Here is a 25,872-nt window from a genome sequence, read left to right as displayed (position 1 = left end):
GATGCCAATGGCATGTTGACAAAAGACTGATAATATACGTAGCCTACTCTCCATTTTATTATATTTCATTTTTCTGTAAAAGGCCAACATAGTTACTAACAAACATATTAATTTCAAAATACAAGTCTATGTGCTACTATATTATTTAAATTTTATGGGAGGTGAGATGAATATACCGTCCAAGGTTGATTATTTTTATTGTTGTGGGAGGTCAAACAAATATTATCTCACAAGGAAGATTATTTATAGATATCAAATTCGAAAACAACAATTAAACAATGGAACATCCAGAATGGAATGAAACAATATAATGAAAAGCGTAGCTGCTACTCCCCGTATAACAGGTATGTTGAGTCACAGAAAGGCACAACAAAAAACTAAAATTAATTACTTCCTGAGGAGAATATTGAAAAAAGTAAAACAAAGAAAATATAATTTAATAGGGGGAAAAAAAAGACTGCAGTGAGAGGTGATCTGACACACACACACACACTACAGCTACGAGTACAGTAAGCTGACACCTATCAAAGAGGTTCTTTCTAGTGTTAACAGCCAAATACTATCAAAGAGCTTCTTTCTAGTGTTAACAGCCAAATAGGCCTACTGTAGTTCAAGAATGAATATTAAAAGCAGAAACAACAGATATTGGAAGGCACATCCACTTGCTCATGTAAACTGTATGTAAGGACATAGAAAAACATGCCAATCAGCTGATATATTTCTGTTAGCTGAAAACTATACAGACATCAGCTGCCATTCAAAGTAAAATAAAATAAATACATTCATTTTCAATATTTTTACTATGACAATTTGTCTGTTTGTTTAAAGATTAGACTACTATAAAATGGATAAAATAGAATCTCTTGAAAGAATGTAGAACCTAGAAAAGCCTACAACTGCGCAATTTGTAGTGAATCAAGATTTAAAATATTACCTCGACAGGTTGCTTGAATAATGATTTTCAAAAGAAATTATATGATGAGTTAAATTGTAATGAATCTCAACATATATATTTCTAAATATTATATTGCTGCTACTTGACAATGTAAGCACAAAGCTGAAACTCCACAGGCTACTAGAGTTGTCAACACCGGCACTTCTGAACTTGGGCACCACAATGCTCTGTTCTTGCACTCTAAATTCAGGCCGAGCAATCTTTTTACCTCTCTTTGTACATGGATGATGAATCATTAATCACATGCGGTGAACATTTGGGTGACTTGAGATGCAGCATGGTGACTGAGATACCCAACTGCACCAGTTAATTTCAAGCAAAAGTGTTACAAATAAGTGTTAAGTATGTTGTCTTAGACCAAGATCGAATGCCCACATAACAAAAATCACCAAGGATTTATATACTAGGCATGAAAGCCTACACTGCATGATAGAAGAAACTCATATTTTGCTTATGGCCTGGATATAGTAGGTTATGTAGCTGGAGTTGTAATACAATTAAATCAATAAATTATGATTTAATTGTCAAAAATAAGATATCAGTTCATACTGCAGTAACAAAACAATGGAATGGTGCTTAACAGTTTGTATTACTAATGGTTGGTAGCATGCTTTCAGGTTCCAAGCAATGTTGACTATTCAGCTAAAAACCCCGAAGCATACCATCAATCAATGATGCAGAGAAAACTATTAATTCATGTTGCTTTAAGGTATTACAGCACCTAAATGCCACATCACTAGCATGCAAAAATTTAAATAATATTAAATGCAGTTGCAACTTTAAAAGGCCTGCAATTCAATAAGAAATCTTTCCCAAATAGTCATAATAGTTAGTGGTGGGCATAAGACATCCTGTGAAACTTTACTAAATGCCTTCCCTGAAAACTACCAGGAACAGGTAGTTGGAATCCCACTCATGATGGAAATATATTGGATCTAATGGCAACAATGATTACCAAAGTACAAAAGACAACTAAAACACACATAAAGATATATATGTTTGGTAAACTAGGTAAAAAAAATCAGTAGTGGGTGAATTTTACAATTTCAGCACAGGGCAGGAGTATGTAGAGGAAATTTGGCTCACATTTAAAATAATGGTTGACCATGCACTGGATATGGCTCTGAGCACTATGGGACTTAACATCTATGGTCATCAGTCCCCTAGAACTTAGAACTACTTAAACCTAACCAACCTAAGGACAACACACAACACCCAGCCATCACAAGGCAGAGAAAATCCCTGACCCCGCCGGGAATCGAACACGGGAACCCGCGCGTGGGAAGTGAGAATGCTACCGCACGACCAGGAGATGCGCGTATGTACTGGATAGATATGTACCCAGCAGAACAGTTCATAGTGGGAGCGAACCTCCATGGTATACAGTCACTGTAAAGAAACTTCTACAAAAATAGATTACTGCACAGTAGGTATTTAACAAAGCATAGGGCTATAAATAGTTGCTGAAAGAAACACGTTTTGCTGGCAAGAGAGCAATGCATGACGCCTTCATTGACTATTGTAGCAGAATATTGTCAAGTGGTCTTTCACAGAACCTAAAGAAATTCTGGTCATATGTAATGGCCGATAGTGGTACAAAAGTTAGTGTAAGTCCCGTGGCAAATGAGACAAGGACTGAAACTGAGGGTAGCGAAGCAAAAGCTGAACTCCATTTTCAAATGCTCCTTTAAAAAGGAAAACCCAGGCGAACTGCCCTGTTTTAATCCTTGTACCACTGGAAATATGAATGAAATAAGTATTTATTGAGAAACAGCTGAAATTGTTAAAACTGAACAAAGCTTCAGGCCCAGATGGAATCCCCATCAGATCCTATACCAAATTTGTGGTTTAGTTAACCCCTCTTTTAACTATAATTTTTCGTAGATCCCTTTAACAAAATACTGTTCCCAGTTCTTGGAAAAAGGCGCAGGTTATGCCCATCTACAAGTAAGGTACCGTAGTAGAAGTGATCCACAAAACTATCATCCAATATCCTTGGCATCGATTTGTTGCAGAATCTTACAACATATTCTGCGCTCAAACATACTGAGGTATCTTGAACAGAACGACCACCTCAATGCCGACCAACGTGGATTTCGAAAGTATCAGTCATGTGAAATGCTGCTCGCATTTTTCTCACATGTTATACTGAAAGCTTAGGACAAGGCAACCAGGTAGATGCAGTACTACTCGATTTCTGAAAAGCATCCGACTCAGTACTACATCTACACTTATTGTCAAATTTACAACTGAACAGGGTGAAATTTGTGACTGGATTGAGGACTTTTTGGTAGGGTGGACTCAGCATGTTATTTTGGATGGAGAGTCATCACCAGATGTAGAAGTAACTTCATATATGTCCCAGATAAGTGTGTTTTAACTCTTGCTGTGCATATTTTATATTAATGACCTTGCAGACAACATTAACAGTAAAATCGAGATGATGCAGTTATCCATAAAGATGCACATCTGAAAGAAGCTGCATAAATATTCAGTCAGATCTTGATAAGATTTTGGTGTGGTGCAGAGATTGGCAACTTTCTGTAAATGTTCAGAAATGTAAAATTTTGCACTTCACAAAACGAAAAACTGTATTATCCTATGACTATATCAATGAGTCCCTGGTGCAAACGGCCAACTCGTGCAAATACCTGGGTTTAACACTGGAGGGATATGGAGTGGAGTATCACACAGGTTCAGTAATGGGTAAAGCAGATTACGGACTTCAGTTTACCAGTAGAATACTGGGGAAGTGCAATCAGTCTACAAGGGAGATTGATTACAAGTCATTTCAGTGACCAGTTCTAAAATATTGCTCCAGTGTATGGGACCCGTACCAGACAGTACTAACAGGGGATATGGAACATGTACACAGAAGGGCAGTACGAATGGTAAAAGGTTTGTTTGATCTTTGGGAGAGTGTCACAGAGATGCTGAAGGGACTGAACTGGAAGACTCTTGTAGATAGATGTGAACTATTCCGAGAAAGTCTGTTAAAAATTTCATGAAACGGATTTAAATGATGACTGTAGGAATATACCACAACCCCCTACGTATCACTTACATAGGAATCCTCAGCACAAGATTAGAATAACTGCTGCATGCACAGAGCCATTCAAATGATCATTCTTCCCATGCTCAATACGTGAATGCAACAGCAAGAAACCCTAATAGCTAGTACAATGTGACGTAGCCACTGCCATGCACCTCCTGGTGGTTTGAAGATTATAGATTTAGATGTAGAATCTAATTTACCATATCTGTATGAATATCACAGTATAGAAGATATAGTAAAGTCATGAAAATAACACATATACTGATGAGCCAAAACATTACTTCACAATGAGGACCACTTCCAGTCCGAATTTAATCATTTGAAGCGTGTGTTCCGATAGAATGGCTATGGGGCATGTGACATCCAGTCTGTGCTCTCATACAAAAAGAAATGTGAAAATGTTGAACATTTACGTCCTGAGCCACCAACTGCATTCCTTCTCTTTTGTGCACTACAACCAGCAAAATACGGAGAGTCCCGGGAAGATGAGATATCAGATATATTTTCTGATGTACTAAGAAGATAAAGCAGATATTACAACTGTTAAGGACAGTCTTGTTCTCAATTTACAACATCCCATCTGAGTGCAGAAGCAATTACATAGATCAGCCCATCTGCACCATTTCTGACAGCAGTGCAGAACATCAACAGCATATTCAAAATCAAGAGCTGGATAAATCTGCAGTTGCTGGGCACAGCCTTACAAACAAATATAAAATACTGTTTGAAGAAACAAAAGTTTTGTCCCACACTTCCACATACTGGGACTCTAATTAAAGAGGCCGTAGAAATAAGAATATGTGAAAATACCTGCTAACATGATGGCAGATATAATTTTAGTAGGGCATGAAAGTGAGCTCTCTATGCAGAGGAGAGCCAGAGATATTTGTTGCAATGTTTGCATTATGGCAGGAGCGGTAGTGCACCAACGCAGACACTGACACCATCTGTGACAGCATGACGTAACAACTGACCAATCAGAAGCCGTCTTTGGGCTATATAGGGCCAGCACAGCAGCAATTTTGACAGTCATCTGCTTGTGATGCAGATGATGGAGGTTTTACCCTGAACTGCTGTGACAAGAAGTCAGAGGTGTTTTATACAACACTGACATCGTGAAAGAATCCATTGCCATTATTATCCCCTACTAAATAATATGTTGGTCCACTTTAGAAATGCAGTACAGTACGAGTTCTGTGTGGTAATTCCTTAGGAGGTTTCTGGAGCTATGTGGCATCAGATGCCTACACACAGGTCATGCAGTTTAAATAAGTTATGGGTCCTTGGATTCTGGGAGCATAACTGGTTCTCGATAGCGTCCCTGATCAGGTGAATTTGTTGCAAGACATTGACGTGACTTCACTATCATGCTCCTTGAACCACTGTAGAATGCTTCTGGTATTGTGACACTGACAGTTATCTTGCTTGAAGAGGCTACTGCTGATGGAGAAGAAATGAAGCACAAAAGGATGCAGGTGATCTGCAATTATGTTCATGTAGTCATATGCCTGTGGTTATTACCACCAGTTCCATAGATGGCATAATAATGTCCCCACCAACCTGTGTCTGAGGAGTGGTGCATGTTGCAAGCAACTGTTCACCTGGATGACAGTGAATATGGACACGACTAACCTCCTCGCATACCAAGAAATGTGGTATATCTGATCAGGCAACATCTATCATTTGATCCTTTGATCCACAGTTCGATCTTTATGATCGCGTGTCCCTCACCCCACATGCCTTCAAAGCTAGTGTAAATGTAATTTAAACAATGTGCATGTTCCTAACTGATTCCAATCTGCAATCTTAATCAACAATGTTGTGACATGAGAACTTTTAGGAATGGTGTGCTACAGAGCACAAATGTGTTGAACAATGTGCAATCGAATGGTGTGCTTATAAACACTTGTACCTTCACCAACTGCAAACAGATCACCACCTATCCTGCTTTACAGAGCAGGTAAGCATCCAACTCTGCATTCTATGCTTGTTTACACATGCCAGGCCATAATAACCAGCCCTTTGCCAAAGTCCCTTATGTCAGTGGATTTCCCCAGTTGTGATCCATATTGTAGACACAATGATTCTCCTGTCACCTATGCTCCACTTCTATACTTTCCTTATCACATGTACCTGCAATACCACCAGGTGGCATTCAACCTTGACCAGTTAAAATTGGTACCAGTATTTTAGTTCTGAATAATTGGTATTTTTTTGTTTATTTGACTGGTCTTGGTTATGACGGGTATTTTTTCATTTTTTACTAAAAACCAGGTAAAAAAACTGATACATCAATTTTCCTTAGCAGCAATGCTAATTTTTTTTTATTTTTAAATGAAATTTTCTTTAAAATGCTAATGTTTATTTGTGAAATTTTTATTGCTTTGAAATACTGAGTTGTTAAAGAAAATGTGAAAAGCTATCAATGCTATTTAAATAGCAATGCTGAGGTAGTCTAGCAAAAAAATACATAATGTAAGAGTCAGTACAGCACTGCTGAAATAGTAATGTATAGTACATGTAAGCAGAAAACATTCACAATGTCCCTTGGGAGAGAAGGTAAATTTGACTGATATACCTATAATTTTATTGCTGTGATATAAACTTGGGATGATAACTGAACCCTTAATTTCAAGGTGAAAAATTGATATCATCGAAAACTGACTAAGGAAAGTCATCAACTCAAAATCTTTTGCTCTCACCACTATCGCACCTATTTCCTCCATCTTCGGCATCTTTATGGGAGACACTGATGCTGATTTCTGCCACAGTCTAAATCTCATACAGATCGAGGTATCCTACTCCTTCCCCTTCATTAGCAGCTTTCAATGCTTGTTGAAGTTTACATTTATTGCTGGAAATAATAGCAATTTAAAAAACTGAAAAATCAGTTATTTCAGTAACAGTTATTTCAAGCAGTTTTAACTGTCACATTATGCAGAAGACAAAAAGTACCAGTATAAATGAAAACCAGTTGTTTTAGCTATAGCTACATCGCTATCTTGAGGTGAGCAGTGATCGTAATGTTCTGGCCCATCAGTGTAATAAAGTATCAGGAAGTCAAGTCAGGTTGGAGCTCTAATTGCAAAAGATATGAACTTTCAATACCTTAGTCTCTACACCATCTAACACATTAGGAACATCACCAAATAGTGCAAGTCCATCCTTTCGTCCATAAATAACAATCTGAAACACCTCATTTAAGAAACTGGGAGAAGGAGTTTTTCAAAAAATTAGCAATTGTGATATGTTTCAAGAAAAGTAATAACCAGATAAAGATGTAACCAAAATTAATAAACAGATTTTTGTCTCTTTCAGTCCCTCATAAACCCAATTCTTAGCAAAAACACTTCTCACAGAACTATACATTTTCTTTGAATTGTTTATCTTATGGATGTTTCATGCCTATGTAATGATCAAAATTATCTTGAGTACAAATTATTCAATCTAAAAAGTACACGACTTATCATCTGACAGTGATATATTCATTTCTCATTAGTAATGAGTGTTTAACATCATTCTTGGAAAAACAATACCATACAGAGTGCTGCAGCAAAATGAGGGAGAGGCAGGGAATTCATGTGACCTAAAAATTCTGAATGTATTCCAATACATCAAATCAAATTCCAATAGAAATTTGCATTTCTAACACTGCATTCAGAAAATGTTCTTATAAAGGACTTTTGTTACATGCATGGTTCTCGGTTTCTATAAACCCATTAATATGAAATCTGAATACAAGCAGCACTTACAGGATCATCAATGAGAGACTATGGGGAACTACTTAAAATGCTTTAATAAACTGTATAATTTTAAGGAAAAATGTAACATTAAATTCTGTCTCATTTTGGATGTAACAAGGTCTAAAATTATCTACAGAAAGCTTTTGGACAGAAAACAATTATCTGAACACTAGTCTTAAAATGTTGTTATGATAGGTTTCGTTAGCTGGAGAGACTAGGCATTTGAAACCTAAATTCACAAATAGTGAAAACCATGCACGAGTCTTGGAAAGCCCAACATACAGAACATAATTTTGTTAAATGGCAGGTAATCATTGTTGTACATAAATGAATGTCTTGATAACTGTTGCAGAAATTTGTTGAGTTAGGATAGAGGGAAGCACGTAAATAAACAATAAATCTCAAACAAAAATGAAGAAAGCCAACCACTACTTGAGGCTGATTGACAGTTGATAGACGAAACAGTAGACCAGCACAGAGGTGGCATTAACTCTTGAGTTACCATAGTTTGCTTGTCTAAGGACATAATCTCACATACACAACCAGCAGATAACAAATGCACCCATCTGTAACAATGGTGAGATTTGCCATAGCTGTGAGTGAACGAGTTTGGGTGTCCGTTGGTTGTGTATGTGAGATTGTGTACTTGTACTAAAAGAAAGTGGTAGCTTGAAAACTGGTAACATTTCTGCACTGTTACATGTTTTTATGTACTATACATCACCAACAACAGGCGAATCATCACATTTCCTCAATTGTGCATGTCCATCTTCATTCAGAAATTTTCATTTTTGTAGTAAAGTACTTCAGATAATATTATTTTAACCTTGTACAAAGAGATTATAATTAGTTGACATATTCTTAATGAATCTACTAACCTTGCCTAAGTAACTTGGCCATTTTCTTGAAATTAGCCTGAAGAACCACTGGGCATCTTCTGAGCCTGCTTATTAGTACTCTTCTGGTGAGAGCATATGAAGGCATCTGTGACCGATGAGGGTACTTCTTGATTGTCTTCTCTGACTTACTAAAAATTCTCTCAGCTTGTGTTGATGCGATATCTTCATTTGAGCAATCTTCTTCATTTGACGTGAAATCATTACCACCTACATATTTGGCAAAAATAACAGTATTCTTCTTAGGACTTCTCAAAATGCGTGAAGAATGTCTCTGCACTTGAGATGACAGGGTCCCTTCATGGCTCTCACTAGGCACAATGCTTATGGGTTGAAGGACTGTCACAGACAAAGTGCTTTTTTGTACATTTTTTGGATGAGATGTTATTGAAACAACAGTCTCATTAGATGCAGTCTGCTCATCGTTTCTGATTAATGGGGACTGTTTTCGCTTCTTTAAGCATGGTTCCCCATACCCTTTTTGAGTATTTGATGGCTCATTAATTTCACCTCTCACATCAGCATATGAAACTGCTGTAGCAGAGTCATTTTCATTATTACTATTACCTGAAAGTACAGAAGAATTTCTTTTATTTTGTGAATGGCCTCCCTTAAAATTTTCCTCAGAGAATGAAGGCATATCTTTTGTTTCAGTGTCTCTTGTAGCATTTTGTTCCTCGCACTCTATTTTCTGTAGAGACTTATTCTGTCTCTTTACAGGATATAAATCAGAGATGTTGTTATGCACATGTCTATCTTGCAGTAATGCAGCATGGTGTAGCTTTACACTTCGGGGAGCAGGTTTCATTCGTGACAGGAGGGTATCGTTAATGAATGGTTTGGATGGAGGTGAACTTCTAAAAATATCTGGCTTAGTGGGTGTCACTTCACCTCTGTTATTGAGAAAGCTATCTACTTCTAATGGTGATCTGGGCTGTAAACTCATATCCATGTCAAATTTATCTGATGACATCTTGTGCTCTAATTTCATTTCTTCTTCTGACTTCATTTGTAATAATGATTTATCTTCTGTCTGAATGGATGATTTACACAAGTTTCTATTTAGGCAAGGAGTCTCATCAAGCAGCTCTAGAATAGGCTCTGCCGGTAGCATGGAATCTGTTACAGACGTGCAGTTTTCTTGTGAAGCGATTATGGTGGCACTGGATATGGAAGGTGTTACATCCATACTCTCAACATTACTTCCAGGAATTTCTTTTTCAGGAGAACCATCTATTGTTATGCATTCTGAAGAATCATTCATAACTACTGGTTTTTCATTAGTGATATCTACAATTGGCAACACTTTTGGAGACACTGGTACTTCATGCAGATCATCTGCATCATCTGAAAGACACAGATCAATGGTTGTAGGCAGTTCTATAATGTCACAGTCTGATGAATCAGATACAGATATATTCACAGCTCTTTCAGAAAGGTAAGATGTTTGTATTATGTCATATTTCTCTTCTTCGCTTTTCATAATTTTTTTTAATGGTTTTTCTAGCATCACTTCATCAATGTGGCATAATGACTTTTCCTGCAAAGACTGTGCAACTTTCAAGTCTGTATTAATCTTTGAGGAATCATTATCAGACAAACTATCTGTATCCTTTGCCTGAGATTTATTTTGTGTATGTGATGTTGCTGGCTGCTGTACATTTTCAAGACTGTCAAGAACTTTATCATCACTCACTGCAGTTACGGCTACTTTTACATCTTGAACACGTGATGAATCTTTACTTGTTGGTCTCTTAAGCACATTTCCATGTGTAACTGGTGCAGAATCTATTGCAATACACATTTCCTCGTACTGTCTACAATGCTCAGTAACAACCTGATGTGACTGTCTTCCAGTTTGTGCAATGACTGATGGATCTGACTTTTCATTTTTAAAAGTTTTATTCTGCATGTTGGTATTTCCAGCTTTTTCCCAACTGCACACTGCGCTGTCACTAGAATTGCATCCTATCTTTATAACAGAGGTTGCTACATTACTATTTAGGTGTTTGGATGGATTCTGTGACTTTAAGCTGTTATCTGATGATACCTCTGTTGTAGTATTTAATTTTTCAGTTTTCAGTTTGGTACAAGGTGATGTAGGATTGTCATTAAGAGATTCAACACTCCAATGACACATGGTCTTCTCAATACAACATAGACTTCCTAAATGAACACCTCCAGTTGGATCGAATGTTGTAAACATTTCTCCAAGTCTTCTTGATTTGTCTTCTGCCCCACCAGCATCACTTTCCAGTGATTCTTTCTTGACAGAGATAGATGACCCAAAAACGTCGTGTGTGATTCTCTCAGTAACATCCTCCAATTTTGTTTCGGACAAACAAATATCAGTTGTTTTAGGCCTCACATAATCCAACTTTCCATTGTTATTTGGTGTATGAGCCATCAGTACAGTGTCTTCCAATTTTTTGTCAGCAGAGGCTGCACTGACTTCCCTGTTGTGCAGGGTGTCACTTTCTTCCACTTTCCCAGATAAAGAAATTTGATGTTTGCTAACAGGCTTTTTTGTATAATTTTTTTCTTCATCTATCTTCTCTGTTGTAAATGAGATGGAAGTGTTAGTCTCATTCTGGTTCTCTTCACATTTCTCAGTAGGACATTGAGTATTATTTCTCAGATTATCTGTGTCATGCATCAAGGAACTATTTCCAACCAATTGGAGCAAATCATCTTTAGGGACCTTTGCATATTCCCTTGCAGATTGTTTCAGACTATCCAGCATACAATCTGCAGACTTCGAACGGTAGGACCTTGGTGCAGCAGAAATTTTTTTATTCCGTTTATTCCCAGTAATTACAGAAGTTAAATATTTATTTTTTAAAGAGTTTTCATTTTTCATCTGAGCACTGCTAGACTTTACTTCACTCAGACTAACATCCATTTGTTTTAACACAACAGTGTCTTTAATCCTCTCCTTTATTTCAGATGTGTGTTCATCACTTCTGGCTGGTTTCCTGGTATGTTGTTCTGTTTCTAAATTGTGTGTTTGTCCTTCTGGAACAATTTTCTCACAGCTATCAATTGGGCTCCCTATATTATGACTAACAGATATCTGATCAATAGCCACATCCTTTATTACTCCAGAAAATTCATCTGAATTTTTAGGACTACTGGGTGTATCAACATTTGTGATATTTGTCTGATGTCCTGGACATGGTGTATCAACATTTGTGAGATTTGTCTGATGTCCTGGACATGATGTTTTTTGTACAATTACATTACTTTTATCATTACAGATGTCAGCAGAATGTTTATCAGTTCTCTGCTCTGTGAGTACCGGGACTGACTCTGCGGACCAGCGGGATCCGGTTTCACTATATGGAGAGTTGGAGAATGATGCACTTGCTTGTTGGTGGGGTTGTTCTGAACATGAGCTACTGGTTTGTATTTCATGAACATTTGGTTTCACAATTGCTGTCACAGGTTGTGTCTTCCTTTTGTTAAGAAGATTAACAACTATAGGTCTCTTTATACAGCGAGATAATTTAGGTATACCTGAGAATACTGACGCTGGTTCTAGTCCTTTTCTCTTTTTATACAAACACTTTAGACACAACTTTTTCTCAATACCAGTTTTTTCACAAATACATTCATTTAAGTTTTTTTGATATTCAGGTCTCTGTTCTTGTGTAGTTTCTCTTTGGCTGTCACTATTTGCTGAAGCAGTTAATGGCAACAATTTGGAATTCCTTTTTTCAATTACTGAAGAGATAAATCCAGAAATATTTTTATCAAGCAAATCAGTTACTGCTGACAAATATTTATTTTCTGAAGTTAATTGGTTATCAGTTACCAGAGGCTGGCGAGATGATGCAATATTTCCAATTTTAGTACTGATAAGTGAGTTAGTACGATGTACTGTTACAGAGCACACTGGGGTAGTCACAGTACCATTACTAAATGCTTCAGATTTGGAACTATTTTCATTTTCTGTTGGCAATAAAGCACCTGCAATAGTTGTCACTGATTCCACTTCCTGGTTTCTTTCATTCTTGCTGGGAAGAAGTTTCTTCAGGTGAGAAACGAGTGGTGAGGGTTTTTGTGGTTGTGCGGTTGATGACTTTGAGTTCTCTTCTTGCACTTCTGATTTAATGTTGGGAGGTGGTGTAGATGGCGGTGGTGGTGATATTGGAAGAGGTGGCTGTTCTATTTTCACCTCTTTTGGTGGGAGAGGCGGCTGTCCAGGTGGGAGAGGCGGCTGTCCAGGTGGGAGAGGTGGCTGTCCAGGTGGGAGAGGCGGCTGTCCAGGTGGGAGAGGCGGCTGTCCAGGTAGAGGGCTTTGGGGAAGTGTGAGCACTTTCTGTGTCAAAGAAGCACTGGACTGGTTATCTATTATTGCAGTATTATGCCGTGTGGCAACTGAAGGAACTGGAATTGGGTTTTCACATGACACAGAAATATTATCTTTGAGACGAGGATCCCGACAACTTGGATATGGAGATGTCCTGTTTAGTGATTGATTGCTTGTATTCTGAGTGTGTAAAACTTGCTGAACATTTATTTTCATCTGAGTTTGAGACTGAGGAGTATTTTGGGGACTCTGTATGATACTGGGCACCTGCTGTCCACTCTGCATTACATATGGAGCAGTATGATTTCCAGCCTGTGGAGGATACTGGGCAACATTATGTGGTACAAGATTTGGCTGATATTTCTGAGGCTGGTTGTAGACAGGTGGAGGCACACTCATATTTTGTCTGTTCACTGGTGAGTCATAAGTGCTCTGCAACAGTCCAAAAATCAAAGAACAATTACATGAATAAACTTTGAATTGCATAAATAAAATATAACATACAATTAATAATAGTTTGCAAAGAAATTTTAATGAGATACCAGAAAATATGAAAGACTACTGACAATTTAATCTTCCAGATAAAAATGCCACAGTTACTGTATCCCTAGACATTTTACAAAAAAAAAAAAGAAGATTATAGGGAGTAAACAAAACCCTAGGGATAATATTCGGTTATATGACTGCAAGAAACATTAAAAAAGGTAAAATTACATTTATCAATTAGAAGCTGCTAATGGTGCCAGCAAATGAAAAAAAAATCAGTATCAAATGTCTAAAACAATAACAAGAGAAAAAATGACAGAATTGCAACCGATATACACTGCCTGCACCAACATCTCTTGTGCTGAGGCACTCTAAGAAACACCTGTAATTGTGATACTTTCATTTCCCTAAAGTGCAGAAACCATGTCACTATTTCATCAGAAAGAGGCCCATGAGTGTCAAATTCAAGCAAAAACAGTATATCCATTCCAGTCCACACAAACATGTGTGTATGTTTGTGTTTGTTTGTGTGTATCGACCTGCCAGCGCTTTTATTTGGTAAGCACATCATCTTTGAGAGTAAAAAAATTAAAACTAGCTTATTTTCTCAGTTCTGCAAACATCGTCTACTAACTACAGCATTCAATTGTTATAAAATACAGGAGAATAATAAAACCATTGGCGTTAGTGATGATACCATATGAACAAGCTCTCAAAAGCACAATGACAAGCAAATTCAAGCGATATGAGAGTATAAAGGGTTTGGGGCTGAAGCTCATGCATGGACAACATGTTTTGTCTTAAGCATATGATTAGAAAATACTTTGTCATCAATACAGAAGCCCGCCTAATTTTTATAGACTTTCAGAAGCCATAGGACACTATAAATATCAATATGCAATGCTATACAGGGCACAAAAACATGTGGAGCAGAAATATAGGTAATTACAAACAAGAACAAAAATAAAATGAAATTAATGGAAATGGAACACTGGATGTGCTGCTGTGGAGTAACAACAAGGAATCAGATACAAAATCAAGAAATAAATGAAAGTGTTGGTTGTGGAATTGAGACTATTGAGACAATACAAAGAAAACATCTCTGGTAGTTTGAGAATGTTAAGAAAATGCATTTCGAATATTAAGAGAATTGTTTTGGCTAGATGATAAAATGTTCCAAGTGGAGGAAAAGTGTGTGGGCAGACGGGGGCGGGGGGGAGGAAGAGAGAGGGCACAGAGCCACATGAATAAGTGAGTGAAGACAGGAGGAAGTGAGGGAGAAAGAATTGCGTGGCTGTAATTGGAGCTCAGAACTTCCAAAAAGCCATGGATGTCCAGGGACCACAAACAGGTAACTCAGAACACCCAACAGGACAGGCTACTGAGGTGTGACGAGATGTAAGCAACTGAATCTAACACACAAGACGACAATGAGAAACCACTGGAAAACAGGGAAGTCTTCTGCAGGCCACAGGCCACATCTGAGAGACATCGAGGAGGGGGAGGAGGGGTAAGAGGGGGGGGGAGTATGCCTGTTACATAATTTCGTAGGACAAGTACTCATTCTCTGCCTACAATCACACTGTTAGGAACTATACAGATCCCTACATTATAAGACAAGACTTTGGTTTGTCACTTGTTTGGTACCACACCCCAGTAATTCTGAATGCCCACTGGAGGCAATAGAACTAGATTACTGCCATTAGATAGCACTGCCCCATCTGTGAGTGTTGGCATCATTGCTACAGTGACAGCCACAGAGTCGCACCCATCGTGCTGCCTATCAGTGCTCTTGGCTATCCTTTAGGGCTAGCAGCGCAGTAGTTCTGTCTTCAGACATAATTTCATTGCTCTTTTGTATTGTTGTCATTACACATGGTTCGTTTGGTCTTAGTATTCACGACATCTTAGGACTTTGTTCTTGAATACTCATTTGGACTAGTTATTCTTCCGTGCCATTTCCAGTGCCTGTCTGCCTATCTTTTTCTCCTTACATACTCAGCGACTTGTCATTGACTACCTTGGCTGGATGGTCAGATCTCTGGTTTGATGAGTCGCTCCCAGTCTTGTCAATTCCAACCACTAAAACTGGCAATAAGATCAAAGGTTAGCGGCACCTCATGGGTGCAAAGCTCGTGTAGTTTTTGGAACAGCAACAATGAAAGTTGCTCCTGCAGAAGCCATGGCAACAGCATTTTCAACAATAGCAATAGCACATTCAGCTTTTGTAGGATTAACTGCATAATCAGGGTATGTACTTCATATGGGCCATCGTCTCTTTCCCAGTGGACAGCTACCCACCAACTTTCCCCATTTTAGCAATGCCAGACAGGATTGGGGCACACATTTATAGTTGGCGAATCAGCACGTCACAGAATCCTGGGTCTTTGATAACCTTCTCCACTGGTTACTCTTCCTTTCTTGGGCTTCCACGGAGACATTTTTCTTACTGAAGCAGTTAGCTTCCCTCTCAAATCATATCACACTCAATTTCAAGGAGATGCGCTCAGTGCTTTCAAATTATTATTCACAGTGATTCCAAGTAGTCACATCACAACTCGAGTCATCAGTACTGCAAGCAACATGGTCAGTTGTATCGGTCACAGATGACTGATTTGCAGGGCTTGAATTGCCATTGTGATTTCGCTTGTGTGATCTCATCTCAAAAAACATTGCATGCAATCACCTTTATTCAAGATGACGAGATACAATTGGCTCCCGATCCAGAAGTACCTATTGCATCCCTAAATCCGTGTAATCCGTCTGGACGATATGTCCCAGATTGTGCATTCGTTTGAAATTGCACAGGCAGCAATGAGTGCATCATAGCTCGATTGCAAGTAGCAGAATACCAGCTGCCACTGTACTCCCCGGTGGAGCAGAATGCATGTAAGCCTTTTCCCCAATGGAGTCATTGTGATTCATCAATGTATTGATGGCCTCTGAATAGCCAGTCACACCTCATCACAAAGGGCAGGGGGATCTTCTGTCTTGTCCTGACTGCTTCATAGCACACCCACCTGTAAAATGTCCAGCTTGCTGGGACACTGCTTCCATTGTGGAAAAGATCGTCAAACCGTCTACAGTAAGCTGTTAAAACAGTTGGGTCTCATTCCCAATTTCCATCAAGGAACAGTGCATGAACTTCAGATCTACCAACCTATTGGCTTCACAATTGCATACCAAGGCATCTCTTACCAGGTAGACATGGGACCTCATGTTTCCTTGATGAATTTCCAAATGTATGCTCATCTGATTTTTCCCTAAATTAGCTCTGCCCTCCCATAAGTCAGTTGTATATTATGATAATTAGACTCCCCTCTGGTGTCAGTTCACAATATTGGCACATACTTAAACATTGCATGGTTGATGATGATGCTTGTTGTCAACAGTCACTCATCCAGAAACATTTTCTGGCCTGGATGCCTTCTCATCGTTTCAATATCATTGATGAGGTTAATGTCGTCACCGACAGTTTCCTTGACGAACACAATGAACTTTGTGCTGCTTTCTCACTTATCTTCAAATCTGGTCTTTGGTGTGTCCCATATTTCCAGGTTAATATCTCTCTGTGTCCCAACAACATGGCCCGTTTCTGCCGGGCATGAACCATTCCAGTCTCCTTACGGGCAGCCTAAAGCAGGAACTCGATTGCCTCTATGAGGCTGAGGTGACTGAACCTGTTAAATACAGCACTTGGGCCATGATCCTGCTGCTGGTCAAGAAACCCACTGGCAGAGATTTTAAATCAACTATCAATTCCCACATCCAGGTGAAAACCTACCCCATACCGTATCCAGAGCACCTCCTCCAAAGCTTGTCAGAGGTAAATATTTTTCTAGGGTACATCTCACTGACATATATTTGCAAATCCCACTGGATGATGACTCACTAAGCATCATGTTTATTTTCAAATACAAACGTTTGTCCTTTGAGATCTCTTCTGCTCTGACATTCTTCCAGAGATACTGGGAACAGTTAACCATGTCTATCCCTGCTTGTACAAACTATCTTGGCAACATAATTGTCACGAGCCCTATGTGTCAAGACTACCTGCTTAACATTTGCATCCTGTTTACTATGTTGTGTGACGAACGGCTCAAGTGCTGCTTACACAATTACCAGTTTTTTCATGAGCAAGTGGACTACCTCAGACACATTTACAACAAAGAAGGGATCCAACCCACTGACTGCAATGTTGCAGTTATTGATTTTCAATCCTGCTGCCTACACTCACAGAAGTTGCACGCTTTTTTTGGGGAAGGTGAATTATTACTCTGCATTCCTCCCTCAAGGGGCCCATATTATGCATCCCTAGACTAGCTGTAGGGGAAAGCATTCAGTAGAGGTGGGGGACAGCATGTGAGCACACTTTTACTCAGCTGGTGCACCTGCTCTGCTCTGCACCATGCCTTATGCCCCCCCCCCCCCCCCCCCTTTTTCATGTCCACTGGTTCTGGCTGTCGGTGCCCCTAAGCCAGAGTGCATGCAGTGCTGGCACATAGGGATGATTATGATTATGATGATGATGATGATGATGATGATGATGATTATGATACTGAGCAACTGATTGACTATGCATCAAAGATGCTGACACCCACTCAAAAGAACTACTCATAGACAGAAAAAGAAACTTTGGCAATTATCTTTGGATTGACGAAATTCCATGTTTACCTATTCAGGGCAAAGTTTACACTCATTACAGGCTGAAAACCACTGGTTGCACTCTTTGGGCCACACTCCCAGCTTACGAAGTAGACGGCACAACGTCTCCAACATTGAGCGCTTTTCCGTAGGTCCTACGATTATACCATTAAATACAAGCACACAATACAACAAGCAAATAAGAATGCTCTATCTCACTTACCTACAGGACCAGACCTGGCCTTTGACCAACAGGAGATCTCATTGTTCCACATTAACAAGGAATGGTGACAGACCACTGAAGTGTTTCCCTTATACTATTTAAATTGCTGCTGACATGGCACGATCCTATCTTATGGCACTCCATGGGGAGAGTGGGGGGGGGGGGGGGAGGGGGGGGCGGCGGCGCAGGGCACATATGTTTCAAAGAACACTAATCTGGAGCTCCAGGCCTGGGCTCACCTCTGCCATCATGTGTCAGTCATCACAGACATTGTTCTGCTTGATGCTAAGGCACATATTTGTACTTCGGCCTGAAGTTATACAGCTTATCCATCGCAGGCATTGGGATTTGTCATGAATAAATGCCCTTACGAGCAGACCTGCTACTGGCCAAGACTGAACAAGAATGTGGAGGCCACTAACACCTGTTATCGGGTTTCTCTGCCCCAATCTTTTGCCATCTCGTCAAACCTTGGTCACTGCTGGGACCACATTCGCCTGCACGTTGCAGGCACCTTTCTGGGTTCTATGTGGCTCACTTTCATGGATGCTCATTCTAACTACCACTATATAGTCAGTGTGGTGTCCACCACAACTGACTCCATGCTTAATGGATTATCCACATTCTCATCATTGAAAGGATTTCCCAAACTACTGTGTCCGACAACTGCACATATGATGGCGGCTTTTGAACAATTCTATGCCACAAACGCCATTTCCTCGTCCTCCAATGGCAAAGCAGGGCTTATGGTATAGAAACTTAAACAGCAAATGTTAAAATGGGTGGGAATAACACCACCACCACAGCTGCTCTCACTATGTTCCTGAGCACATACAGGAGCACTGCCACCCCAACTGTAGCCCAGCAGAGTTCCTCCACAGGCAGCATCCATGTACTCTCCTACATCTCCTAACAACACAGGCCTGGAAAACCCCCAAGCCCAGCACACGGGCTTGTGTGGCAGTGTGGGCACACATCTACGGGGCAAACGACCTGAGAGGTTTGCAATGCCATCAAACCAACCAACTCCGTCCATGCCTCCAAACTGCACCGACTTTGGTGGCTCAATCATACGTGGAATGCTCACCCTCTCTGGTCCCATGATCACACGAGTATAGCTTGTGCTCCAGGAGATCAGCAGCAGTTCCTGTGGACAAGAGCACGTGGCTGAATGTCTTGCCACAGCCTCTACCTCCCCAGCCAATGTCACTCATGCCACCAAACCCCAGCATGTTCCCAGGTGCCCTAGGTTCCTCCATCCAGTCAGTAGGCTTCAGTACCGGGATGCTAATGGTGCCAGAAGTTCACCTGGCAAAGCATTTTCCAAGGTGCTTCAAGCCATATGTGCCCACTTAAGAGGGGGAGGATCTAGTATACCAGCTCATTGATTTTGAAAGCCTGCTAAAGGGCATGAAGCTCTATGACAGCCGCTGGACAGCGCAGCTCCATCTGTAACCACAAGCATCATCGTCACTGTGTGCTCACCACAGAGTCATGTCCATATTGCCAACCTATCAGTGCTCGCGGCCACCCTTTAAAGCTAGTAGCACAGCGGTTCTGTCTTCAGTTGTGATTCTGTTGCACTCTTGCATTGTTCCTATGCACAGTATGGTTCTTTATTACATATGCATTGTTTGATTATTAGAACATGATGTATGATATGTTAATGTTATCCATAAAAGTGTATTTATATGTGCATATGAAAGTGACTCAGCTGTCTAAATCTATCATTTGTGTGGAGCAAAACATTTTGTTTCAAATGATGGTCTCAGTGGAATAAACATCATCTTGTGCTGACAACTGTTGTTAAGTGAGCAAACCACAATGCTAACAGACCATACATTCTAGTAGTGCAAAGATTTCTGACTCTTTCAAACCAGCCATTGCTGCACGTCCAAAACAGAGTCAGTCTGCAACTAACAGTGTCTGGTCAATACAACTGCTGCAATAATGCTTGTATCTGCATTGGTATGCAAATCAACAGGAAGTCCATGAACTGCATGTGTGCCACAGAATGGCAGGGCAGCGAGATACATTATGCAGAGATCAACCTTGCTGTTCAGTAGTTCAACAATAATGCCCTGCATCAATCCCAATGGCAAGGACAATTCTGCACTGAGACTTCAATATTCACTATGTAGAAATTGTGTCTTAATGATCAATAAACTGAAAATCTTTTGTAGTAGTTATGCTGGAAATGAAGGCATTGAGACAACGTTGCTGATGACTGACACAGTGAACATGTGTCTGTTGAAATAGGGCAATGAAGAAAATACTTTAAATGGATCATGAACAAACCCCTATTTCACATGAGTGTTCATGTGACACTGAACATATGGTATGGGAAGGTAATTGTGAAGCTATACAGTGCTTGGTGTATTTACCTTTCTTACTGACAGAAAGCCCATTATTTTAATTAATTCTATTTGTGACTCTATAGTGTATTCCTGTCACATGTATATTCCTCTGATATTCTATGGTATATGGGAATCTTCTGATTTTTGCAATATATTACTTTTCTTTGCCAATGAATTTGACAGTATGATACTGTTACATGTTCTTTCACATTATCCCTTTTACTGCTGTAAACAACAGGTTTACAAAACCACAGCTCTTTCCCAAAGCAAAGTAAGTCCCAATGTACTGTTACTGGATAATCCATCCAGTTGTGTTATAGACGGTACTAAATTTTAATTCACACAATTGATTTTGAAATTATGCAACATCATCTTCAGATGCACTAGTGACTGTCCATTTCAACTGAAATTTTGAAGTACATAAAGTGACCCAACTGCATTTTGGCCTTCATAATGGGTACACAAAAGAACTGGCATATGTTATTCTTACAGCAGCACTACTGATTTTTGATGTGGATACATTTTATATTATTTTATGTGCTTCAGTGTTTCAGCTGAGTTGGACTTCCAAAAGCACACCTGAAAATGAAACTATACTGTGGAAATCAATCATGTGAATTAACTACCATCAATAAAACAGCTAGTGAATTGTCCAAAAACAGTATATAATGAAACACAGGTGATCATCCCTGCAGTTCTTTACACATGACGATGAATCACTAAAGAACAAAAAGTTACCTTACATTTAATTTTTGATGTGTCCATGTCACTGAAATGAACATAAATCTACTGGAATACATAGTAGACACCAATTACAACTGGTAAATTTCATGTTTCTTTTAAGTCGTAATTCTTAACAAACTTTGAGGTTTGCTGACGACATTGTAATTCTGTCAGAGACAGCAAATGACCTGGAAGGGCAGTATCTTGAAAGGAGGGTATAAGATGAACATCACCAAAAGTAAAACTAGGATAATGGAACATAGTCAAATTAAATCAGGTGATGCAGAGGGAATTATATTGGGAAAAGAGACACTTAAAGTAGTAAAAGAGTATTGCTATTTGGGGAGAAAAATAACTGATGATGGTCAAATTAAAAAATACATCAAATGTGGACTTGCTACAGCAAGGAAAGTGTTTCTGAAGAAGAGAAATTTGTTAACATCAAGTATAGATCTAAGTGTCAAGAAGTCTTTTCTGAAAGTATTTCTAAGGAGTGTAGCCCTGTACAGAAGTGAAATATGGATGATAAACAGTGTAGACAAGAAAAGAATAGAAGCTTTCGAAATGTGGTGCTACAGAAGAATGCTGAAGATTAGATGGGCAGATCACGTAACTAATGAGCAGGTACTGAATAGAATTGGGGAGAAGAGGAATTTGTGGCACAACTTGAGTAGAAGAAGAGATCGGTTGGTAGGACACAGTCTGAGGCATCAAGAAATCACCACTTTAGTATTGTAAGAAAACGTGGAGGGTAAAAATCTTAGAGGGAGACCAGGAGTTGAATACACTAGGCAAATCCAGAAGGATGTAGGTTGCAGTGGTTATTTGGAGTTGAAGACACTTGCACAGGATAGAGCAGCATGGAGAGCTGCATCAAACCGGTCTCTGAACTGAAGACCACCACAACAACACAATTCTTAACAAATGTAAGGGAACTCCAGATGAAGTTGTATACTGACCTGGAATTGAGTAGTATGACCCACTGGATTACTAGAATTTGATGGAACCTGTGGAAATGTTGTAAAAGTCTGACATCCAATGGCAGGTCTGGATTGACCATACAAAGGCTGCTGCTGATAACTGTTTTGATTGTTATTCTGAGAATAGTTAGGTAAAATAAAACCAGGTGACCCATTTTGATATATGCCCTGAAACAGAAGTCAAGATTTAGCAAGACAACAATAATGTAAAAAAATCAACAAAACAGTGCACATTTTAATGAACAGTATGGTCTATACAGAGTGGCAGAAAATTTTGTTTTGTTACATAAGTACTGATAAGTCTGATTTTTTTAGTAGTTTTGAACAAACCCTTCTAATAGATGCAAAATGAAGTATGACAGCAGCAATCCAATGTTACTGTTGTCACATGTTATGTAAATACAGTAAACACTTAAGGGAAGACATTTCAAATGGTGTTTAGAGAAGTTGAAACATAATCATAATTAGGGCTGCTATCATTGCTATATGACTACATGAAGAGAGAAAACTGCAGGCCAACAATCGATTAGTGAGGATGAAAAAGCACAAAAAAGGAGCAAAGGCTATTTTGTCACAGGGAAAAGTAAAACATACTGTTTTTTCAGGTTTGCATAGTATCATCATTTGACATTTAGATAAGAGTAAAACAGTTAGCAGCTCTTATTACATAACATTACTGGACACAGTAAGATGAAGCATAAGTGTCCAGTAATGGTGTGCAAAAACTATGATCTTGCACTTAAGTAATGTTCCTACAGGCACATTTGCCACTCTGTTGATAAGTGGATGAAATGGAATTCTTAACAATTCACAAATCCCATTACTGCCCACACCTTTTACTAATCTAATAAATTAACTTCGATGAAAAAGTTTCATCAAGGAGAAAGAAACAATAAACGAACATCTGCTCATATTGTTAGACCTATTTCACTTAAACGTGGCTAGTTCCTGAACTATTTTCTCCTAGTGTAACGAACAATCCCTTGCTTACATAGTGTAGTGTAGTTCATCCATCCAGTTGCTGAAGCACTAAATATGTGCTGTTACCCATGCACTCTGTGATCCCCATCAGTAGTAGCTTGCACTGTCGAGGATATGATGCTCCTGTCATTATCAAGGTACTATAACTGCAGGAGGTGCAATGCCTTTACACTGTGAATGGTATTTGTAAGGACATAGTGAACATGGAAGTTCAGCAGTGAGAAAAAAGTTGCTACAGCAAAGTCTAGCTAAAAATACAACAGACGGTGTTTTCCCTCAGAAGAAGTTGATATAAACTGAAGGGAAAAATTACAGTACTGCTGTTAGTAAGACCTCTCATTAAAGATATGCTCTAGTTAAAAATTATCAAATATACTTTAGTTGAAAACTATTTTATCTTTTTATTGATAGTAAAGTGGATATTGTTTGTGAAATATATGCACTGTAAGTCGAAAAAATAATACACTTGGCTCATCCTAAAACTAAAGGCAACATTATTAATAATACTTCTGTTATAGAAAAATAGGATGAAGGTGGAAGTAACAAATACACTCAAACCAGTCAGTGATTAAGCACAGTTAAGCAGCTTTCATATGACTTACATTAAGGCATTATTCAGTGAGTAGTCTTTGAATTTAACAAGCAGGAAATATTTTCCAAACCTGTCTTGTCTGTTAAAGTAATTAATGTGGAGACATTCATCAATAAAATTATCAGTGAATGGAAACCAACTCCTATTAAACTATAAACACATTATCTAACACTCGATTCACTGCTGATTCCCAAGCACTTTATGTGCATAGAACTAGATGCATGTTGCAGCCAGGTAGTCGCCCTGTTTAATAATTTTATACATACCTCAAATTCTAGCATCTAAGTAACCAGAGCCAAAGCCACATGTGGAGCAGCAAGTATGGCAGAAGACATCTGCCAGCCAGCTAAGTAGCTGCTTTTTTAAAGCGTTTGCATTGCAGAAAAACCAACTCACTGTGGATAAGAACTGCCCTGCTCCAATTAAGAAGCACACAGAGAACAAGTTTGCTATATTCAACAACATAGCAAAGATGCCAGTGTCACACTTAGTAAAAATCCTTACACAGGTCTCGCAGGAGCTGCTCAGGTTGACAACAACCATGGACATGTATACAATTCTTGTGCTCAGTAAGATACATTCATGATACAGATTTACAATTCATCAATTCATTCCCTTCACTTTATCAATCTAGTCATTAGCATGAGCACTCCTGTTTTTCCACTGATGCTTCAAGATCAGCCCCCCCCCCCCCCCTCCCCCACCTCTGGTCCCTCATCCTACACACAAAGAAACATGTACAGAGAGAGCTTTTTAGAGAAACATGTACAGAGAGAGCTTTTTAGTTAAATCACATCCCAGAAGTGAGTAACACAGTCAGTAACAAATGACCATCTGATTCAAGAGAGAAAAATTTTCGACAGTCAATTTGGAGACCATTCAACAGACAGCTTAGTACGTTTTAGCAGTTTATAGTTCCAAGATGTCTGAACACTGAACATATCAGAGTGATATGTGCATTTGGTGGAAGTAAACTTTTAAAACAAGAAGTTAGATCAATAAAACAGTATGATCAATGATGTACTGGTGATTCAGAACTACAGAAATATCACACTATAAGAAAAAAACATGAGTGCAGTAGAGAAACTGGATAAAATGTGTTTCCAGACTGACATGTTTTCATGTTATTACAACCAGCTCTTGAACAGATTTATCATGTACTGATTTGGAAAGGACTTACTGAACTTCAAAATTTTTGCCATTTTTATGCAGAGACAGCAACTGATATTGTTTATATAAGAATATACAGCCTACAGTTGCAGGTTACCTTTATCGTTTACCTAGGTTTCAACGTTAGTAATAACGTCTTCTTCAGAACCTGCAAAAAGTTAATATTATAATGTGCTAGTAAATTATATTAGATATAGCCATCCTACAGGATGCAATGTGTAGTACTTACATAAAATATAATTTAAATGTTTGCCTAAAACAAGCCATGTCCTAAGTCAACTTTATAAAACTTGATGCATAACCATAAGGTTTTGTCACTTCTATTAAACAAGCTGTAGCAAATTCACTTTAAGCCCATTGTATGGGCCTCGTCATGTGATTAGAGACTGTGGACCGCAAAGGCTTCGCGGTCTGCCTCACAGAGGGTGGCACGCATGCACGAGACGTATAGAATCAAACTCTTATTACGCATGTGTCAGATAACATTTCTGCTATGAATTAATTTTATACTTTACTTCTGTATGTTAATTACAGTATCCAGCATCACTAGGTTTTACATTCTACTACAGAGCCTTATAAACTGGCCAACAAATCTCATATGAACATCTGTAGGAAAGGTTCTATTATTACAGAAACTGTAATGGAATACTTACTGAACACCAGAACAGTGTCATATACTGAGTTAATACTACTACAGAACAACCAGTACAGAGAATTAAGGAGAATTCTGAAATTAGACTCTGTAACTTTGAATA

At 38.9% G+C, this 25,872-nt stretch overlaps 1 protein-coding gene across 7 annotated transcripts in view; it reads right to left on the bottom strand.

Moving 5' to 3' along the window:
* The window catches only part of LOC126266816 (uncharacterized), a 342,237-nt gene that overhangs the window by 94,646 nt on the left and 221,719 nt on the right, over positions 1–25,872 (bottom strand). For all 7 annotated transcript variants that reach the window (XM_049971388.1, XM_049971423.1, XM_049971406.1 and 4 more), the window contains 2 exons: positions 22,354–22,542; positions 8,632–13,393 (listed from right to left, as the gene is read on the bottom strand). In XM_049971388.1, coding sequence (XP_049827345.1) covers positions 8,632–13,393; positions 22,354–22,542 — 4,951 coding nt within the window. The remainder of the gene's footprint in view (positions 1–8,631; positions 13,394–22,353; positions 22,543–25,872) is intronic.

Source organism: Schistocerca gregaria, chromosome 1 (genome assembly GCF_023897955.1).
Source record: "Schistocerca gregaria isolate iqSchGreg1 chromosome 1, iqSchGreg1.2, whole genome shotgun sequence".
In the NCBI taxonomy this organism is placed as follows: domain Eukaryota; kingdom Metazoa; phylum Arthropoda; class Insecta; order Orthoptera; family Acrididae; genus Schistocerca; species Schistocerca gregaria.
This window is presented reverse-complemented; position numbering and strand designations above follow the sequence as displayed.